Source organism: Dendropsophus ebraccatus, chromosome 4, assembly GCF_027789765.1.
Source record: "Dendropsophus ebraccatus isolate aDenEbr1 chromosome 4, aDenEbr1.pat, whole genome shotgun sequence".
Classification (NCBI taxonomy): Eukaryota; Metazoa; Chordata; class Amphibia; order Anura; family Hylidae; genus Dendropsophus; species Dendropsophus ebraccatus.
The window spans coordinates 154,138,877-154,158,109 of NC_091457.1; the positions used below are offsets into that span (position 1 = coordinate 154,138,877).

At 45.4% G+C, this 19,233-nt stretch overlaps 1 protein-coding gene and 1 long non-coding RNA gene across 6 annotated transcripts in view; one reads left to right on the forward strand and one right to left on the reverse strand.

Annotated features, from left to right (window-relative positions):
* LOC138789015 (uncharacterized) overlaps positions 1-8,067 on the reverse strand; it is a 41,572-nt gene extending 33,505 nt beyond the window's left edge. The window contains exons 1-2 of the long non-coding RNA XR_011362682.1: positions 7,971-8,067; positions 5,930-5,994 (exon numbers count right to left, since the gene is read on the reverse strand). This is a non-coding gene — a long non-coding RNA (uncharacterized lncRNA). The remainder of the gene's footprint in view (positions 1-5,929; positions 5,995-7,970) is intronic.
* DENND1B (DENN domain containing 1B) overlaps positions 7,872-19,233 on the forward strand; it is a 142,146-nt gene continuing 130,784 nt past the window's right edge. For all 5 annotated transcript variants that reach the window (XM_069967504.1, XM_069967506.1, XM_069967505.1 and 2 more), the window contains exon 1: positions 7,872-8,481. In XM_069967504.1, the coding sequence (XP_069823605.1) occupies positions 8,465-8,481 (17 nt within the window). In that variant the 5' untranslated portion in view covers positions 7,872-8,464. The remainder of the gene's footprint in view (positions 8,482-19,233) is intronic.

Here is a 19,233-nt window from a genome sequence, read left to right on the forward strand (position 1 = left end):
CTGCTGCATTATAACTAACATCTGAACCCCCAACTATGAACCGGCCGCCCTGCCTGGGATGGTAAATCATTGGAGAACAGGAAGTCAGGATCCAGAGGAGCCATTTTATTAACTTTGACAAGGCCGTTAGTGTTCATGTTGTGTTACTCCGTCTCCGGATACGACAAAAACCCAGTGGACCCCATAAAACTCATTGGGGTCCATTGAGTGCCGTCAGTGTTCAGCAGTGCTAATATTCTTAACAATGGTGTGAACCCAGTCCCAAAATGTTTGATAAAAGCCGTTCTGGGGCCCAAAAAAAATACAAACAAGCCTGAACAATAAAATGACAAAAATATAAAAGAAACAACACTAGACTCCACATCTAATGTTGACGTTTACACTATGAGAATCATACAAATCCTGAAAATAAAACAGGTACTCAACTAGTCCTTTAAAAAAATTCTTTAAAATAAACTGGTGCCAGATATTGCCAAGAAATTTCCAGTTTTCCAGTACTTATCAGCTGCTGTATGTCCTGCAGGAAGTAGTGTTTTCTTTCCAGTCTGACACAGTGCTCTCTGCTGCCACCTCTGTCCATGTCAGGAACTGTCCAGAGCAGCAAATCCCCATAGAAAACCTCTCCTGCTCTGGACAGTTCCTGACAAAGACAGAGGTGGCAGCAGGGAGCACTGGGTCAAACTTTAAAGAATACACCCCTTCCTGCAGGACATACAGCAGCTGATAAGTACTGAAATACAAGCTCCTTTAAGACATGGCTTCAGCTCAGGCTGGGATTGAAACAGCCAGAAACAATAAAGGTGTGCCAGATCCAACGGCTGATACTCCCACTAACACAAGTCATCATTTATTTTTGGCTTCTTATACATACAGGAAGTGTTTAGTGTTTTCAATAAACTTCATGGAGTTGTCACTGTCAATGACTAAAATGTGACACTTAAACATAAACAGTAAAGACGTAAGATCAGGACACGTGTGTTTATTTTTTTTTTTAAGGGGATAAAACCTTGTCGTGCGCAGACAACACATAATGGGGGAGATTTATCAAACATGGTTTAAAGTGAAACGGGCCCAGTTGCCCCTAGCAACCAATCAGATTCCACCTTTCATTCCTCACAGACTCTTTGAAAAATGAAAGGTGGAATCTGATTGGTTGCTAGGGGCAACTGAGTCAGCTTCACTTTACACCATGTTTGATACATCTCCCCCATGGTCTATATGGGTACGTTTTCTGTTCCTAGGTTACACAATACTTAGTATTTTGCTTGTTCAGCATTGTCCGTGTCAGTATTTTTCAACCTACTGCTCTCTAGCTGTTGCAAAACTACAACTCCCATCATGCCCTGACAGCCTTCGGCTGTCAGGGCATGATGGGAGTTGTAGTTTTGCAACTGCTGGAGGGCCGCAGGTCGGATATGACCGGTCTGTGGGCTAGGCTCACCATGGGCGACTCTCCAACCATGTCTGACTGCTGAACACCTGCTGTATGTTCTCATAAAGTGGACAAACACTACAATAAAGGTCAGCGAAAGATTATACAGTTCAGGAGGCAGTCTTTGATATAGACAAGACAAATGGAGTCCAGGAATCAATACTTCCACACCGAATGGAAGTAGAGATAAAAGGGGCACTCCGAGAATATAATAAGTAAAGGTACCTGCAGAGATTACATATCATATATTTATATATTATTTTTCTATAAATAAATATATATATTATATATTATATTATATATATATTACAGGTATATATATAAATATATTATATTATTTTTATATGACATATATATATATATATATATATATATATATATGTGTGTATATATATAACTAAGTAATAGTAAGTAACAAACCCACATTACTCATCTGCTATCTCCAGCTCTGACACATCAGTGTTTGCTTCTTTTAAAGCAGTGATGATGTCATACAGTATATATCCATAATCTCTGAGGTCAGGATGCATGTGACGTCATCGCCGCAGGATTGTGCTGGATTTGACAGAATAGTTGGTTTGTTATTTTATAGTTATAAGTCATGCAGGTACTTTTATTTATTATATGATTGAACATTCACTTAAAGTGGTATCAGCTGCTGTATGCCCTGCAGGAAATGTTGTTTTTTTCCAGTACTGAAAGATGAGATTTTTTAAATAGAAGTTAATTACAAATCTGTATAACTTTCTGACTTGAAAAGAAAAAGATTTTCGCCAGAGTACCCATTTAAGTACTTATCAGCTGCTGTATGTCCTGCAGGAAGTGGTGTATTCTTTCCAGTCTGACACAGTGCTCTCTGCTGCCACCTCTGTCCATGTCAGGAACTGTCCAGAGCAGTAGGAAATCCCCATAGAAAACCTCTCCTGCTCTGCACAGTTCCTGACATGGACAGAGGTGGCAGCAGAGAGCACTGTGTCAGACTGGAAAGAATACACCACTTCCTACATGACAAACAGCAGCTGATAAGTACTGGAAGATTTGAGTTTTTTTTTAAATAGCAGTAATTTACAAATCGGTATAACTTTCTTAGTGTAGCTGTCCAGGCATGATGGGAAGGGCCACGAATTTAACACCAATGCTTTACAGTATTTCACACCAAAAAATCCCACTTTTTCCCCCACTTGTGGAACCAGTTATTCTGGTAAGAGTTGGGTTCAGTAGAGATACCATCACCCCAGGATAGAAGGGCCGGGTTTTCCATGGCCATGGGAAGTCAATATTCATCAAACAACTTCACAACAAGGAAATAAAGGTGCTTCCCTCAGGGCCATAACATATAATACAGATCCTGATCATCGGGTTGCAGCCTTTTCAGTGAGAAAAAAAAAAAAAGGAAATTGAACCTTTGCTGCAGGGGTTTGGAATGTGGAGAACTGCAAAGCCAAAAAGTCATGGATACCGTCCTGCTGGACAGGGGCATTTTGGTGGTTTGGTGACATTTTATTGACTTTAAAAGGGTTGTTCACCAGAAAAAAAAAATTATTTCAAATTTACTTCTATTAAAAAATCTCAAGTCTTCCAGTACTTATCAGCTGCTGTATGCCCTGCAGGAAGTGGTCTTTTCTTTTGTCAGACACAGTGCTCTTTGCTGCCACCTCTGTCCGTGTCAGGAACTGTCCAGAGCAGGAGAGGTTTTTTAAGGGGATTTGCAGGATTTCGACAATGTATCCTGCTGCCAGCGAAGAATGATAGTTACACTTAAAGGTCTCCATACATCAATTACTGTTGCTGGCTATAACCACTTCTTGTGGCGGGTTCAGGCATCGTTATACAGTGTATGGGGCTCTCCTGACTGTCCACCAACAGAAAATGTTAAATGGGGGAATATATGCAAATGTTGAAATGGTGAATATATGCATCGGGTATGATGCAAAATCACTGCCCGACCCCTTTGTTCTGATAGAGATAAGCCACAGCCAGGCCCGCTTCTGCCATGAGGCGGAATGAGCCTTCCGCCTCAGGCGGCAGATTTTGCGGTCCGGCAGGGGGCAGCATTACGTCCCCCCTGCTGTCATTTTTGTTAAGTATCACTTAACAAAAATGACAGCGGCCGCTCACCTGTCCCGTCGCCTGCGCTCTCCACATCCCGTCAGGTCCCGCGATGTCACCCTGCAGCTGTCACGGACCTCCAGGCTGTGGTGAGTGCCCGGGGTCGGTGGGGGACGCGCTGGGGTGATCGGGTCGCACGGGGCCACCCTGCACGACCTGATCACCCCACTCACTCACCACAGCCTGGAGGTCCGTGACAGCTGCAGGGTGACATCGCGGGACCTGACGGGATGTGGAGACAGCGGAGAGCGCGGGCCGGCTGCGGCGTGGGACAGGTGAGCGGCTGGGCGCGGGGGGGGGGGTTGCGGGGGGGATGCCGGCCATCACTCGGGGTTTGCCTCAGGCGGCAGAAACCCCAGAATCGGCCCTGGCCACAGCCAGATGTTTCTGGCTGTGACTTAACCCTTCCTGTAGAGATACAGGATTGCGTGGCTGTGCTGAATGTTCCTGTGAACCCCAACACTCAGTGGTTGAGTCCCCATGGCTGCAGAAGTTGGGTGCTACCCTCAGGGCGGTCTTGGCATTTCTGGGGCCCCAAGCGAAGTAATGTCTGCCCCCCCCCCCCTCGACACGCGTTCCAAAACAATAGACCACTGTGTGTTGCCCCCAGTAGTATAAACCCCTTGTGCGCTACCGCCAGTAATATATACTCCTTGTGTGCTGCCCCCAATAGTATATACCCCTTGTGTCCTGCCCCCAGTAGTATATACCCCTTGTTTGCTTCCCACAGTAGTATATAGACCCCTGTGTGTTCCCCCAGTTATATACAGCCCCCCGTGTGCTCCCCCAGAAGTATATAGACCTCCTGTGTGCTGCCCCAGTTGTATATAGACCCCCTGTGTGCTCCCCCAGTAGTATATAGGCCCCCTGTGTGCTCCCTCAGGGGTATTTAGCCCCCCTGTGAGCTCCCCCACTTGGATATAGACCTCCTGTGTGCTCCCCCACTTGGATATAGACCCCTGTGTGCTCCTCCAGTAGTATATAAACCCCCTGTGTGGTTCCCCAAGTAGTATATAGACCCCCTTTGTGCCCCACCAGTATTATATAGACCCCTTGTGTGCTGCCCCAGTAGTATACAGACCCCTGTGTGCTCCCCAGTTATATATAGACCACCTGTGTGCCTTACAAGTAGTATATAGACCCCCTGTTTGTTCCCCCAGTAGTATATAGACCCCCTGTGTGCCCCACCAGTATTATATAGACCCCTGTGTGCTGCCCCAGTAGTATACAGACCCCTGTGTGCTCCCCAGTTATATAGACCACCTGTGTGCCTCACAAGTAGTATATAGACCCCTTGTATGTTCCCCCAGTAGTATATAGCCCCCCTGTGTGCTCCCCCACTTGGATATAGACCTCCTTTGTGCTCTCCAAGTTGTATATAGACCCCATTCTGCTGCCCCAAGTAATATATAGATCCCCTGTGTGCTGCCCCCAGTAGTATATAGACCCCTCTGTGAAGCCCCAGTAGTCTATAGCCCCCCTGTTATATAGCCCCCCTGTGTGCTCCCCCCATTTATATAGACCCCCAATGTGCGATCCCCCAGTTAAACAGACCCCTGTGGGCTCCCCCTGCCATATAGTATATAACACAATAAAACAAACACTTATACTCACCTGGGTCCGGGCGTCTCCTCCTCTCTTCACTCTTGTGGCCGCAGGAAGGGTTTTCCCTGCGATCACAAGAGGCCGCACTCCCCTTGTCCTGGCGCCGATGCTCCAGTGATGTCACTGGAGCGCCGGCACCACAAGGACAAAGCTGCCACTTGTGACCGCAGGGAAAACCCTTTCTGCATCCACAAGAGTGACTGACAGGAAGGGAGCCAATGTCTCCCGCCCTGTCAGTGCTGCTGCATGTAACTATGAGCGCTCATTACGAGTGCTCATAGTTACAGTTCAGATGGCAGCAGCGAGCAGGGCAGCGGCCCTGTCTAGCGGTCTTGCGCACAAGAGCGGGGCGTGAGGCCCCCCTGTATGTTGGGGGCCCCAAGCAATCGCTTGGGATGCTTGGTGCCAAAGACCGCCACTGGCTACCCTAGGGCTGGACCTTTTCAGAACTTCACTCGAATTCCACTCGAATTCTGCTCCTATTCTGCCAGAGATGAATAGGTGAGGAATTTCAAGCAGAAAACTTTCCTCATGAATTCCTCGCTGAATACTCGCCTATTCCTCAGCGTGAACATACCCTAAAAGAGTACCCTGTATATGACATATGATAGCTGGAGTGCAGATTCACATTATAATCTGCTAGTTACATATAAGTGTAAGGTTCCTATTAGACTAATTGATTTTTCAACGATTAACGTTTAACGATAACAATCTCAAATTACCGCTTTGGTGTACGACCTGAAATCTTTCACCCAATAACACGGAACGAGGATCAGTACTTACAATTGTTCTTTCGGTCGCCTTCTCCTCGCTGATCGTTTGTTTCAGAGCTATTACACCTGCAGAACCTATGGAAACAACCAATGACGTGTTATTATGCTGCGTTTACACGTAACGATTATTGGCCCGATCGTACGATTAGCGATGTCGGATATACGATTTTTTTTTTTATAACGATCAGCGTTTAGACGGTACGATATATCGTACGAAAATTCGCACTGCGATCGTTTTGCGATCGTTTAAGCCTATCTCACACATTAGTTAAATCGGCGAACGACTGTTCACACGGAACGATTTGCGAATTTTTTGCGTACGATGAACGACGATTTGCTGACCTGATGAAAGATCACGATGTACGATTTATCGTGCGTCGTTCGATCGTTCGCTGCGTTTACACGTACGATTATCGTTCCAATTCGACCGTTATCGCGCAAATTCGCACGATAATCGTTACGTGTAAACGCAGCATTACACCAAACGATCTGCGACCAATCACCGATTTTAGTTTCAGGTCTAGTCTAAACAAGCGGTCAATGATTTTCCTTAGTTGTTTAATCGTTGCCTGCAATTACACAAAATGACTATTGTTTTGTTTAAATCCGAACAATATAACATTTTTTTAAATGATAATCGTCCCCTGTAATAGAGCCCTTAAAGGGAACCTGTCACCCGGGACGTGGACGCAGAGCCCGCTTGACCCACCGGTGCAGCCCTGGATATGTATACTTTCCTGCAAGTCCCACTCCTGGAACCGATCCCGGGACAGAGATATCGGCGCCCGAAGCTGAGCACGCTGTATGCTAATCAGCAGAGATGAGTCCGATGCCCATAGAGAATAAATGGAGCCGTCATTCTCTATGGGCATTGGACTTACCTCTGCAGCGCGCGCGCACTGCTTCTGACGGGGATATCTTCGTCCCGGGACCGGGTCCAGGAGGGGGAGTTGCAGGAAAGGGTAAGTATCTGGGGCTGCACCAGGGGGTCAGGTGGGTTCTGCACCGGAGTTTCCCTTTAAGGCCCTATTCCACGGGCCAACTGTGGGGAGCAAACGAGCGCTGTAAGTGCTCGTTTGCTCCTCATTCTCCGCTTGCTGCCACCGCTATCACATGCGGCGGCAGCGAGCGAGTTCGGGAAGGGCCGCGGGGAGTTGCCCGGGTGATCGCTAGATCGTCCAGGCAGCCCATAGAGGATAGTGGCGGTCTGCTGCCTCCACTCCTATTCCACGGAGCGACGACAGAAAGACAAATGACAGCAACGATCAGCCGACCTGAACGATGTCGGCTGATCGTTGCCTTCTATTCCACGGGACGTTTATCGGTCATAATGGCCGATAATCGCTCCGTGGAATAGGGCCTTTAGTTATAGGTTTTGCTCTATTATAATGGAAGCCACAATGACAGTGCCAGACCTGTCAAACGACGGCCACCAAAGACCTCATTGACTTATAATGCGATATTTTGGGTCCTGTATTGTTGCATATTGCACCATCCATCCCATCAAGCATTACTAATGGAGGCTCCATATGATGTGACCTATAGTGATTTTTTTCATTTATTAACTGTTTAAATAAAATAGAATTGCAGTCAGTTTGTCAGACAGACCTACTAATCAATAACTGAGAGATTTATAAAACTGGCCGTTGCCTATGACAACCAATCACAGCTCAGCTTTCCTTTTGATGAGTGTGTAAGCTGCGCTGTGACTGGCTGATATGGGCAACAGGCGGGATTTTAAAAAGGATAAAACTGGCCGTTGCCTATGACAACCAATCACAGCTCAGCTTTTCTATTTTCTGATTCTGTAAGCTGCGCTGTGATTGGTTGACATGGGCAACAGGTGGGATTTGTGAAGGATAAAACTGGTCGTTGCCTATGACAACCAATCATATCGCAGCTTTCCTTTTTATAGTAGTTTGAGAAAATGAAAGCAGCGCTGTGATTGGTTGCTATGGGCAACAGTAGTTTATGTAAGTCCCATCTCCATAGTAAGCTATGGCAAATATCTGCCCGGTGCTATCAGTGTCAGCTATGGTTCACGTCCCTACATGTCAGCCGCCCTCAGTGCCCGCTATGAGTGATGGGAGTGAGGGGCAGCCCCGGGGTCCCCCAGCCGCCATCCTACCCCTCTATCTCCTCACTATCAGCTCCCCTCCCCCCGCAGTGACGTCAGCGGAGGCTCCTCGGTAACTTCCTGGTCACACACAGAGCAGGGACAGCTGCGGACACATAGCACCGAACCCGCAGAGACACATCATGACAGACAGAGACGGCCCGGGGCAGTGACAGCCGGAGAGACAGCCCGGGGCAGCAGAGACATGCGGCAGTGCACAGGGGGCGCCCCGACATAGGAGACAGGTAACACTGCCGGCTCATGGGGGTGTAAGAGAGGGGCCACACACCGAGGAGAGACAGCCCGAGCTGAGGGACATGAGAGACTGCCCGAGAGACATGAGAGAAAGCCCGAGAGACATGAGAGACAGCCCGAGCCGAGAGACATGAGAGACAGCCCGAGCTGAGGGAGCACTCACCGGAGCCGAGCATGGACTCCAGGACCAGGTGAGAGACCTGACATATACACTGTACTCTGTCATATACTGTATACTCTATGTGAGATATATATATATATATATATATATATATATATATATATATACTCTATAATGTATACTCTACTATTCATTGTATACAGTGTAATATATACTATCTATCTATTATCTATCTATCTATCTATCTATCTATCTATCTATGTCCTATCTATCTATCTATCTATCTATCTATCTATCTATCTATCTATGTCCTATCTATCTATCTATCTATGTCCTATCTATCTATCTATCTATCTATCTATCTATCTATCTATCTATCTATCTATCTCCTATCTATCTATCCCTATCTATCTCCTATCTATCTATCTATCTATCTATCTATCTATCTATCTATCTATCTGTGATAGGGAACCTTCATCCTTCCAGTTGTTGCAAACTACAACTCCCATCATGCCTGGACAGCCTTCGGCTGTCCAGGCATGATGGGAATTGTAGTTTTGCAACAGCTGGAGGGCCGAAGGTTCCCCATTCCTGGTTTATATCTGTAGGTCTCTATAGGTAAGTGCTCCTTAACCACCAGCTTTCCAGATGTTGCAAAACTACAACTCCCATCTGTCTGGGCATGACAGGAGTTGTAGTTGTGCAACACTACTGAACACTACTACTGAACACTACTGCAGTAATGTTTTGTTTGATATAACACTTTCATGAAATCTAAACATGGATTCCTAGAGTGCCTACACACCTCATAGAGAAGGCCTCAGCTCCGTCCCATCCTATTAGGGTTCTATTACACAGAACGATAATCAGCCGATTATCGCTCCATGTAATAAACACAACCATCAGCCGATGACCAGGATCGTCGGCTGATCGCTGATATAGGTTTGGACCTATAATCGTCAGCCGCCGGCCGCACACCGCTATTAAACGTTGCGATGCGATGCGCTGACAACTTCCAATCTGTATACATTACCTATCCAGGCTGCAGGGCTTCTCTTGCGCTCTGCTTCTCCACGCGTCCCGTTCGCTGCAGCTTTAGATTGGCCTGTTTGAGCTGACAGGCCAGGACCACCGCGGCCTGTGATTGGCTTAGCGGCCTGTCAGCTGAGACGGGCCGATCTGAAGCTGGAGTGCGCGGGACCCGGGGAGAAGCAGAGCGCAAGAGGATCCCTGCAGCCTGGACAGGTAATGTTTACAGTTTAAAGAGGACCTGTGATATCTCGGCAACGGCAGCGGCTCCAGGAGCGGGACTTCGGCATGGGGGGTGACAGGTTCCCTTAAAGCAAGGGCTGCAAGGACATTGGTAACGATGTCCATGCAGCCCTTATTAAACGATTATCAGGCCGTGTAATAGGCCCAGTATACGAGCGCCGATCTAGCAGATCAGCGCTCGTTTACAGTTATTATCGGGCCCCCATAGGCCTGTGTAATAGTACCCTTAGACTCCAGCACAATCCCAAGATGTCTTTTGAGGGTGCGTTCACACGTACAGGAACTGCAGCAGATTTGATTGTATGCGTGAAGTCACCCTTAAAGGACAATGCATTAGAACAGTGTCTCCCCCCCCCCCCCCAGCTGTTATAAAACTACAACTCCCAGCTTGGCCTGGCAGCCTTGTAGCTTTGCAGCAGCTGTAAAGCGTCGGGTTGCTGTGGATGCTTTGGCACAGATGGTCGGTCTCTCCTTGGAGGCCTCATGTCTATAAGGATCTGTCACCAGGTGATAACTTTTAGGTGGGGACTTGAAATTGCTGCTTTATGTATTCAGAATCCATCCTATAAACAGAGCATCAATACATCACCACGTAAGTGCAGATAATTGTCCGTGAACGTCCATTAAGCGCGGTGAGCCACCCTCCGATCCAGCGTGTTGAGAATGAAGGGCGGCTGTATGCCTAATGGATGTTCATGGACAATAATTTGCACTCATGTATAATCACTTTATCATAGACCTCTCCAGTCCTGGGAAAGAAGCTGCTGAATCGGCTCCATAGCCCATTTTTTCCCCTGCATTGATTATCTTGGTATACACAGCATTGACACCTCCCCATTTCTTGAATAGAAGTGTGCTGCAGCAGGTCCCCTGACAGTGAATCGCCTTGTGAAGGGAAGGACTGTGAATGGGCCACAGCACTGTCTTAGGGCCCTATAACACGGAAGGACTATTGGGCAAAATTAATTTTTGTTTGAATTTAAAGTGTAATTTTTTTTTTTGCAGAAATCAGTAGTATAAGCGATTTTAATTGGCAAAAAAGCCTCTTTCTGTACTCAAAAAGCCATTTCCCAGCCTCCCCCTCTCACTTGTTATCTGTGCATTATCAGTCAAATCCGTCTTCATTACAGAGAAGCCAGTGAAGACTGGTTCTGCTGTGACCATTATATCCTATGGAGGGGGGAGGGGCCGAGGGAGATGATGGAGCAGGAAGAGGAGACATGAAGGTCAGCTGTTTGTAGACTGTCTGGACACCTAAAACGCTGGATTCAGGGGTCAGAAAGGTCAGTGCTTATCTAGGAACTTGCTGAGAGAAGATTGCAGGGTGTTGTGCTGTGCTTACTCACTCCTCTCAGCCCCTCCCCTCTCCATAGAGCATAATGGACACAGAAATCCTGTTTCTTCTAAAGCAGACGTGTCAAACTCAGGCCCTCCAGCTGTTGCAAAACTACAAATCCCATCATGTCTAGGCAGCCAAAGCTTTAGCTATCCAGGCATGATGGGAATTGTAGTTAGAGGGCCTGAGTTTGACACGTCTGTTTTAAAGGGGGAGGCAGAAAAACAGCTTTTTAGTACAGAAGGAAACTCTTTTGGTAAATAAAACCTATTACAGAGTTTCTTAAAATCGCTTGTACTATAGATATTTATTGTTTTCAGAAAAACGACCCTGAAATGACAGTTACGCTTTAAGCAATAATTTTTCCGTGTGTATGCCGGCAATGATCAAACCACTAATAAAAATTTGTTTGTGTGTCATGGATCGCAACTTTTGAGCTTACCGTAAGGTCAACGTTAATTGTTCGCAAATCGAGCAGCGGGATGGTCTGCCTGGACGATCCTTAGATTGTCTGGGTGGCCTATTGAAGTCAGTGGCCGTCACTGCACTGACCGCTATTTTTTAAGATGTTGAATCAACGTACGCACAGAGCCATGTCCCATTCTGTTCAATGGGATATACACCCTGTTGTTCACACAGTAAAATTTACGTGCGGTATGTTCCGCTGTGGATCCACTAGCTGCAGAAATCCCATAGAATTCATTGGAGGTTTGAATTTCCACTTTCTGCTCCAATTCCGTGTCTGTTCTCTGTTCCACCAGAGCTGAAGAAGAGGGAATTCCAAGCAGAAAACTTTCCTCTTCCATTCCTTGCCTATTTCTCTTTAGTGTGAACATATCCTCAGTCGACATGTCAGCTGATTGTGGTCTTTTTAACACAAGCTATTGCAACAAGTACAGCCAATAACTGTTTGGTGTAATAGCTCTTTTAGTTTAGTGGCGCCTTATATCTCAGGTCTAGTGAGCATCCCAGTGATCATATAATAATGGTATACCTAGCATAGTCACTTTATGACAAGGCTATCATACTCACAAAAATAAGGCGGCATTCACATATCTTATGGCATAGATCACCTTAGTTTACACCACAGGCTTTAAATTCATGGTCCTCCCACTGTTGCTCTCCAGGCATGATGGGAATTGTAGGGTTGCGAGTTTGACACCTGTTCTTTATGAGCTGAAGATACCCCTGTAAGATGCATCACCTGCCATCACAATGGACTCCAGTTATGCTGCGTTTACACAGAGCGATAATTTACCCAATCGATCGTTTAACGATTTTGAAGTAACAATTTGGTTTTTATAACGATCAGCGTTTAGACGGAGAAAAATCGTTATTGCGATCGTTTTTAAGATCGCTTAAGCCCATCTTACACATAGGGTAAATCGATGCAAGACTATTTACATGAAGCGATCTGCAAATTTTTAGTGAGCGACCAACGACTATTTGAGAACATGTTGAAATGAATGATTTCTCGCTCTTCACTTGATCGTTCGCTGTGTTTACACGAGCCAATTATCACTCAAATGCGATTGTTATAGCAAAAATTTGAACTATAATCGTTCTGTGTAAACGCAGCATTACTCTGTCAAATCTTTTAAGTGATCTACTTCTTTTAGTTACACTTTTGTTTCCTTTCATGTTAGCATTTATAACTGTTACAAACTTTCATTTTAGTCTCATGTATCCTACACTACTTCCCCTACACTACAGACCTGTTCTCCTCATCTCCTTCCTGCTTTCTTGATGAGAATTTTTTTTTTTGACAGGTAGTGCCTGAAAGTTTACTTTCCCGGTTAGGGTATGTTCACACTGAGCAAATAAGGCGTAATTCCGCGGCGGATCTCTCTGCCGTGGAATCCCACCATGCTCAGTGTCCTGCTGTCAGTGAATGAGAGGGCGCACGCTCCTCCGTTGCCGCCGCTCTTCGCTCGAAGAAGTGACATGTCCCATGGACGGGCTATGGGACACTGAGACAGGCGGGATTCCGCGGCGGAAAGTTCCACCGTGGAAATCCTGTTTTACTCAGTGTGAACATACTTCTAGGTAAACCTAGCTCCTTCCAAGGATCTGGATATGTGCTCTTCACTACAGCTAGTGATAAGAGTAAGGCCCTTCACACATCCGTGGCCTTTTTACAGTCTGTAAACACGGATCAGGAAGCCTTTCTGGAGGCTCCTGGAAACAATCAGTGTTTCCTGACCGTAAAAAAACCCAGGACAAAGAACATACTCACCTGCTTCTCCCTCTATCTTCTGGCTTTGTAGGCTCATGCATGACATCACTCATGCGCAGCAATGCTCGGAGGAGAGAGCGGCCTCTTGTGGCCGGGAGCATAATGCATCCTCCAGCCGGAAGAGTGGTTGGCCGGGGCCAGGAGCTGGTGCCGGCTTAGGGTAGCACGAATTGCATCCAGAATTCCTGACAGTTTCCAGATGCACATCCGGAGTTGTCATGAATTCTATAGGGTGTCCATGCCCTATAATTTCCGGGCCTATTTTATGGAAACATTCTGAAGGGTGTCTCTATACCTAATAGATAAGGAATCTGGATAGATTTTCCTGACGTGGGAAGGTGGCCCAAGGTTGGAGCTATGACATACATGTGATACCATGCACACAAGTTTTGAATGGGCACATAACACTACTATGGAAGCTATGCCGCCATTGGACACTGTCGTATGTGGTTTCTTTGGATACAATACTTGCAAAGTAGGACTATATTATTTAAAGGGGCTGTCTGATTTTTTTTCCCTTTCATTTAAATATGCCCAGGCTGTGTAAGAACAGACAGTACTCACCTCCCTTGTTTCCCCGCTGACTTTGTCATCCTGGCACCCAGTCTCTAGCGTGCTTCACTTCCTGTTGTGGCATGCTGTGATTGGCCGACTCAGAAAGTAAAACACAGTGGAGGCTGCATAGAAGCGAGGGAGGTGACTACAGTCTTTTTTTTTTTTTTTTTTTTCCAGCGCACAGCCTGGGCATATATTAAAACTTTGCAGGTAAGTTTATACACCTGAATAAAAAATCTAGTTAGCACAATTCACTCACGTTAACCATATATGAAGTAGAACCAATAAGGAAGAGTTTCGGAACAGAATGCAATAGAATTACAATTGCTCCCATTTTTTGGAAGGCATCAAACTACAAAAAAAAAAAATCCTGACCTTAAAGTGTCACTGTTGTATTTTGCAGAAATCTATAGTACAGGCGATTTTAAGAAACAATGTAATTGGGTTTATTAGTCAAATATGCCATTATCTGCATTCAAAAAGACTTTCCCCAGGTCCCCCCCTCCTCTCTCTCATCCACTGATCATTATCAGGAAATCGCGACTCTTTTTTTATCAGTCGAGGCCTGTGTGTTTTATGGAGAGGGGAGGGGGAGGAGGGAGATTAGTCGCCAGCAGAAAACAAAGGATTACACAGCGGGACCTGTGTGAAAGCCGGTATTCAGAGGTCAGAGAGGTCAGTGCTGACTGTCAGAGGAGATAGCCCAGTGATGTAGCTGTAAATTAACTCTTTGTTGCCCTGTTTTGGTGCCTCCTCTCCCTCCACCCCTCCCCTCTCCATTGAAAACCATGAAGACAGGGGAGAGAGCTTCAAACTGCTTTCTCATGATAAAAATGCATTTATCAGCTAAATAGACAACCAATTACAAAGTTTCTTAAAATCGGCTGTATTTCTGCAAAAAAAAAAAAAAAATTAAACACTTTAATGTCCATAGCAAATAGTCAGAGTATTTTAAAGGGGTTATCCAGAATTAGGTGCTCTCTTGAAAAAACAGCACCACCTCTTTCCTCAGGTTGTGTGTGGTATTACAATTCAGCTCCATTCACCTCAATGGAACTGAGCTGCGACAAACACACCCAAACTAAAGACAAAATTGTTGCAAGCCTAAACAACCCCTTTAAGTAATTTAAAGCTGAGTCTTGATAGGTTTCTGTAGGCAATAAGGGGCAGGATGCATTCTCCGTATGGATGGCATCCTTGGTCTGAGGCCATTGCTGTCCTGAACCTCGGCTCTGATGGGTCAGCCATGTCTCAGATAACGCAGCCCCCCTCCCGCAGCCAGCACACCTGCTTACTCTTTCCCAGGACTCTCTCATCCTTCCCACCTGTCACTGACATGACGGATTCACTCTCCCCGCCGCCTGTTTACCCACTACACATGCATCTGTCAAAAGTTAATATAGTGTGACAGATTTTTGTTTCCAGTCAGACTCGAGCGCATCGATAATGTAGATGAGGTATATTAGAGATCAAGTCGTAAAATAGTGTTTTAGCTCAATCTAATAATAACCCGGCAGGAGGGGGCGGATAGGAATAGACGCCTGAGTCAGCAGGAGCGCTCGCTGCTCAGAATATACTGCGTCCAGCTCTTCTCTGCCATTTACTGTGCAATTCTCCCGGCCAAGTCTTTTAATTATATGGAGCAGTAAACAGCTAAATACAGTATAAAGCTCCGCATTACATCAAGGCGAGGCTACCTGCAGTGGATTTTATTATCCCAGGGCTGGGATAGGATATGGATGAGTTTCAGGCTGTGTTCACACTTTGCAGTTATAGGACAGTAAGCAATGCAGCGATTTTGCTATGGCAAATACTGTAATATAACTGTTATATGAATCCGACAGTGTCCTTATGGCAGGATGTCTATGTCTGGTCTGGTGACCCAAACTGAAAGCAGAATAGATCCCTATGATGGTCTGTGCCAGGGATAGGGAACCTTGGCTCTCCAGCTGTTGTAAAACTACAACTCCCATCATGCCTGGACAGCCAAAGCTTTAGCTATCAGCTGCTGTGTGTCCTGCAGGAAGTGGTGTATTCTTTCCAGACTAGAGAGCAGGAGAGGATTTCTGTTGGGATTTGCTGCTGCTCTGGACAGTTCATGACATGGACAGAGGTGGCAGTAAAGAGTGCTGTGTCACACTGGAGAGTATACACCACTTCCTGTAGGACATACACCAGCTGATAAGTACTGAAAGACTTGAGATTTTTAATAGAAGTAAATTACAAATCTCTGTCACTTGCTGGGGTCAGTTAATGTTTTGTGAACTACCTAGTTTAAAGCAATTCTAAATGTTTGCAATTAAGCTCCATTTACTTCAACGGAACTGAGTTTAAAACCCCATCCAATCTTGAGACGAGAGAGGGGAAAAAGTGGCCATGTTTTTGTAGCGCTGGGTTCACACACAGTATTTTTGCTCAGTATTTTGGTCCTCTTATTGCAACCAAAACCAGGAGTGGATTGAAAACGCAGAAAGGCTCTGTTCACACACTGTTGAAATTTAAGTAGATGGCTGTCATTTTATGACACATAATGGCCGTTATTTGATAACAACGGATGATGTTTTAAAACACCAATTATTTTCCATTAAATGAAGCCCATCCACTAAATTTTAACAGTGTGTGAACAGAGCCTTTCTGTGTTTTCAATCCACTCCTGGTTTTGGTTGCAATAGGAGGATATTTATCAAACATGGTGTAAGGTGAAACTGGCTCAGTTGCCCCTAGCAACCAATCAGATTCCACCTTTGATTCCTCTCAGACTCTTTGGAAAATGAAAATAAGAGAAATCTGATTGGTTGCTAGGGACAACTGAGCCAGTTTCACCTTACACCATGTTTGATAAATCTCCCCCATAGTGTTGAGCGAACTACATGGAAGTGTTCAGGTTCGGCAACTTCTCTGAACCCCAATGCTCAAAATGTCACCCCCGCATCTAGAGAAGGTGGATTTAGCCCAAGGAATGCCCTGAAAACATAGATGCAGCCTATGGCTCTATGGCTATATGCAGGTTTTCCAGGACTCCCTAGGGCAGCATCCACCTTCTCTAGATGCGGTGAGTTAAAAGGTGAGCATTCAAGATCAGAGAAGTTGTCGAACCCGGACACTTTCATGTAGTTTGCTCAACATTAGAAACTGATCACTGATCTAATAGACGGCATTGCAGTGTGATCTATTGATCTGTGCAGGGGCTTTATATGGTTTTGAATCTGCTCAGTGTTTTCCTATGGATAATACCATAGCAAGTTTTGTTGTTTGAGTAATAAGAAGCCTAGTCGCAGCCCTCGCCTAAAGGAAGAAGCTGCCCACAGGGATTATAACTGAACTTGGCTAGGTACTACTTAACCTGGTAATAGAAGCATCATCTGCCCTGTGGCAAGATAGGAGCTGTGGTCTTTAATCTCCAGAGGCTGAACCAGGGGGCTCTGTTAGTGTAGGAACATAAGAGACTGCTCTAACGACGGCAAGGTCTAAAGCCAGCCTTAGAGTCCTATTAGATGAATCGATTTTTAACGATTAACAATAAATAGTTGCAAAATCATTAATGTGAAATCGTATTACACAGAAGGATAGTTGTTAGTTACCATGTACAATGTGCCTGCACTTACACTCAGCCACTCACACTGCTGTATATAAAGTTTCTGTCACTGTCCTCCTGCAAAGCTCTGTGATTCTCACTTCCTGATTGGTCCAAGCTGAACACACCCCCTTCCCCATTGCTGTCATGTGACCACACAGACCTCTGACAGCAGCCCTGCTTCTCTATTCTAGCCTGTTGTACTACGCTACTGCATTATGGGGATCAGCAGCTCCATCCTGTATCTACAAACTGCTGCTGTGTTATCAGGGTTATGCACTTACTATACATTATACACCACATGCTGATTGCTATACTGTACAGTAACTTATAATATCACATATTCATCTGTTTCTAAATCTTTGTTTCATCTGTTTTACATGTTGTTCAGAATAAAAAATCATTATTTTTGGGGTGTGGAACCAATTGTCAGCATTTCGTTGATTATTTTAAGGGAAAATTTGCTTTGGTGTAAGAGTGGATTTGGATTACAAGTGCGCTCCCGGAACGAATTATGGTCGTAATCCAAGGCACCACTGTATTTTGGTGTCAGTACCAAATGAACAATTTCTCATTGGCTGTTTGATTGGTGCCTGCTTTTACATAAAATGATTATCATTCAAATTTGAACGATATAACGACTTTTAGCATGATAATCGCCCCTTAGTGTTTGCTCTCGTTCAGGCTTTCTTGTGGCTTTTCAGCATTAAAGTCCATATTAAAAAGCAATCTAGGAGTGATAGCTGGACCTTTTTTCTCGGAGGGGGGTTTACTGGTACTCTAACATTGATGGCCTATTGTTAGTTATCAGATCGCTGGGGTCCAACCTCCGGCACCTTCTTCAGTCAGCTGATTGAAGGCCCAAGTGGCCTGTTCATTACCAGGTACAGCGCCATACATTTGGTAGTGGCTATACTTGGTACTGCAGCTTTGTCTCATTTAACTGCATGGAACTAAGCTATGTATTATACCAGGCACAACTTGCTCCAAGTGTCCCCGCTGGTCAGATATGTAATGATAGGCCATCAGCATAAGGCTATGTTTACAGCTGTTGCAAAACTACAATTTGCATCATGCCTGGACAGACATGATGGGAATTGTAGTTTTTGGTCTGGAATCTAAAGTGTATAGAAGAATCCCGATAGCATTGGGAGGGATGATGCCATATTCATCCTTTGTTGTCCTGGTACCTGCCATTAGCTTATTCCTTACTGAAATAACGGGGCAGTTGTAAGCAACAGGTGACTATATAATGTGTATGGCAGTCCTCTAGGCATTAGGAAGCCATCAAGGATTGTCATCCAGCAGCTGTAACATGAATGTTTGGCTCGGCCTCTGCCCTCCTTCACAAGGTGGCACTGCCCTTGTTACATACAACCCCTGGACTGGTGCCCATTGCAGGACTGGTAAGCTCCCGTCTGCCTTGTGTAAACTTCCCCGTCCTCTCACTGGCTGCAGGTTATTTTTTCCCATCCAGTTTCTAAATTGAGAATTTTGTTGATTTGTAGAAGACAAAAAAAAATAAAAAAAATAAAATGTTCCCAGACGGTAGCGAGACGAAGCCTGAGAAGCAGAAAGTCTCCCGTCCTCATGGACTCCCAGTATTCCCAGTGGCCGTAGCAGTATGGATAAAATGCCAGAACAAGCCGGAGCCGAGATCAATATTTGTCAGGTCATTTTACATGTGTCCTGCATAATAATAGCGGATATACAGCCGTGCACCATGCTGAGGAGGTGTCATACAGTGCAGAGTACACCCACTGACCACCAGCCCAAAGTGTGAACGGACACACAACGTCTTATTCCTATTAGTAGGGTGAATGGATTCACACTCAAGGCGGCAATTTAT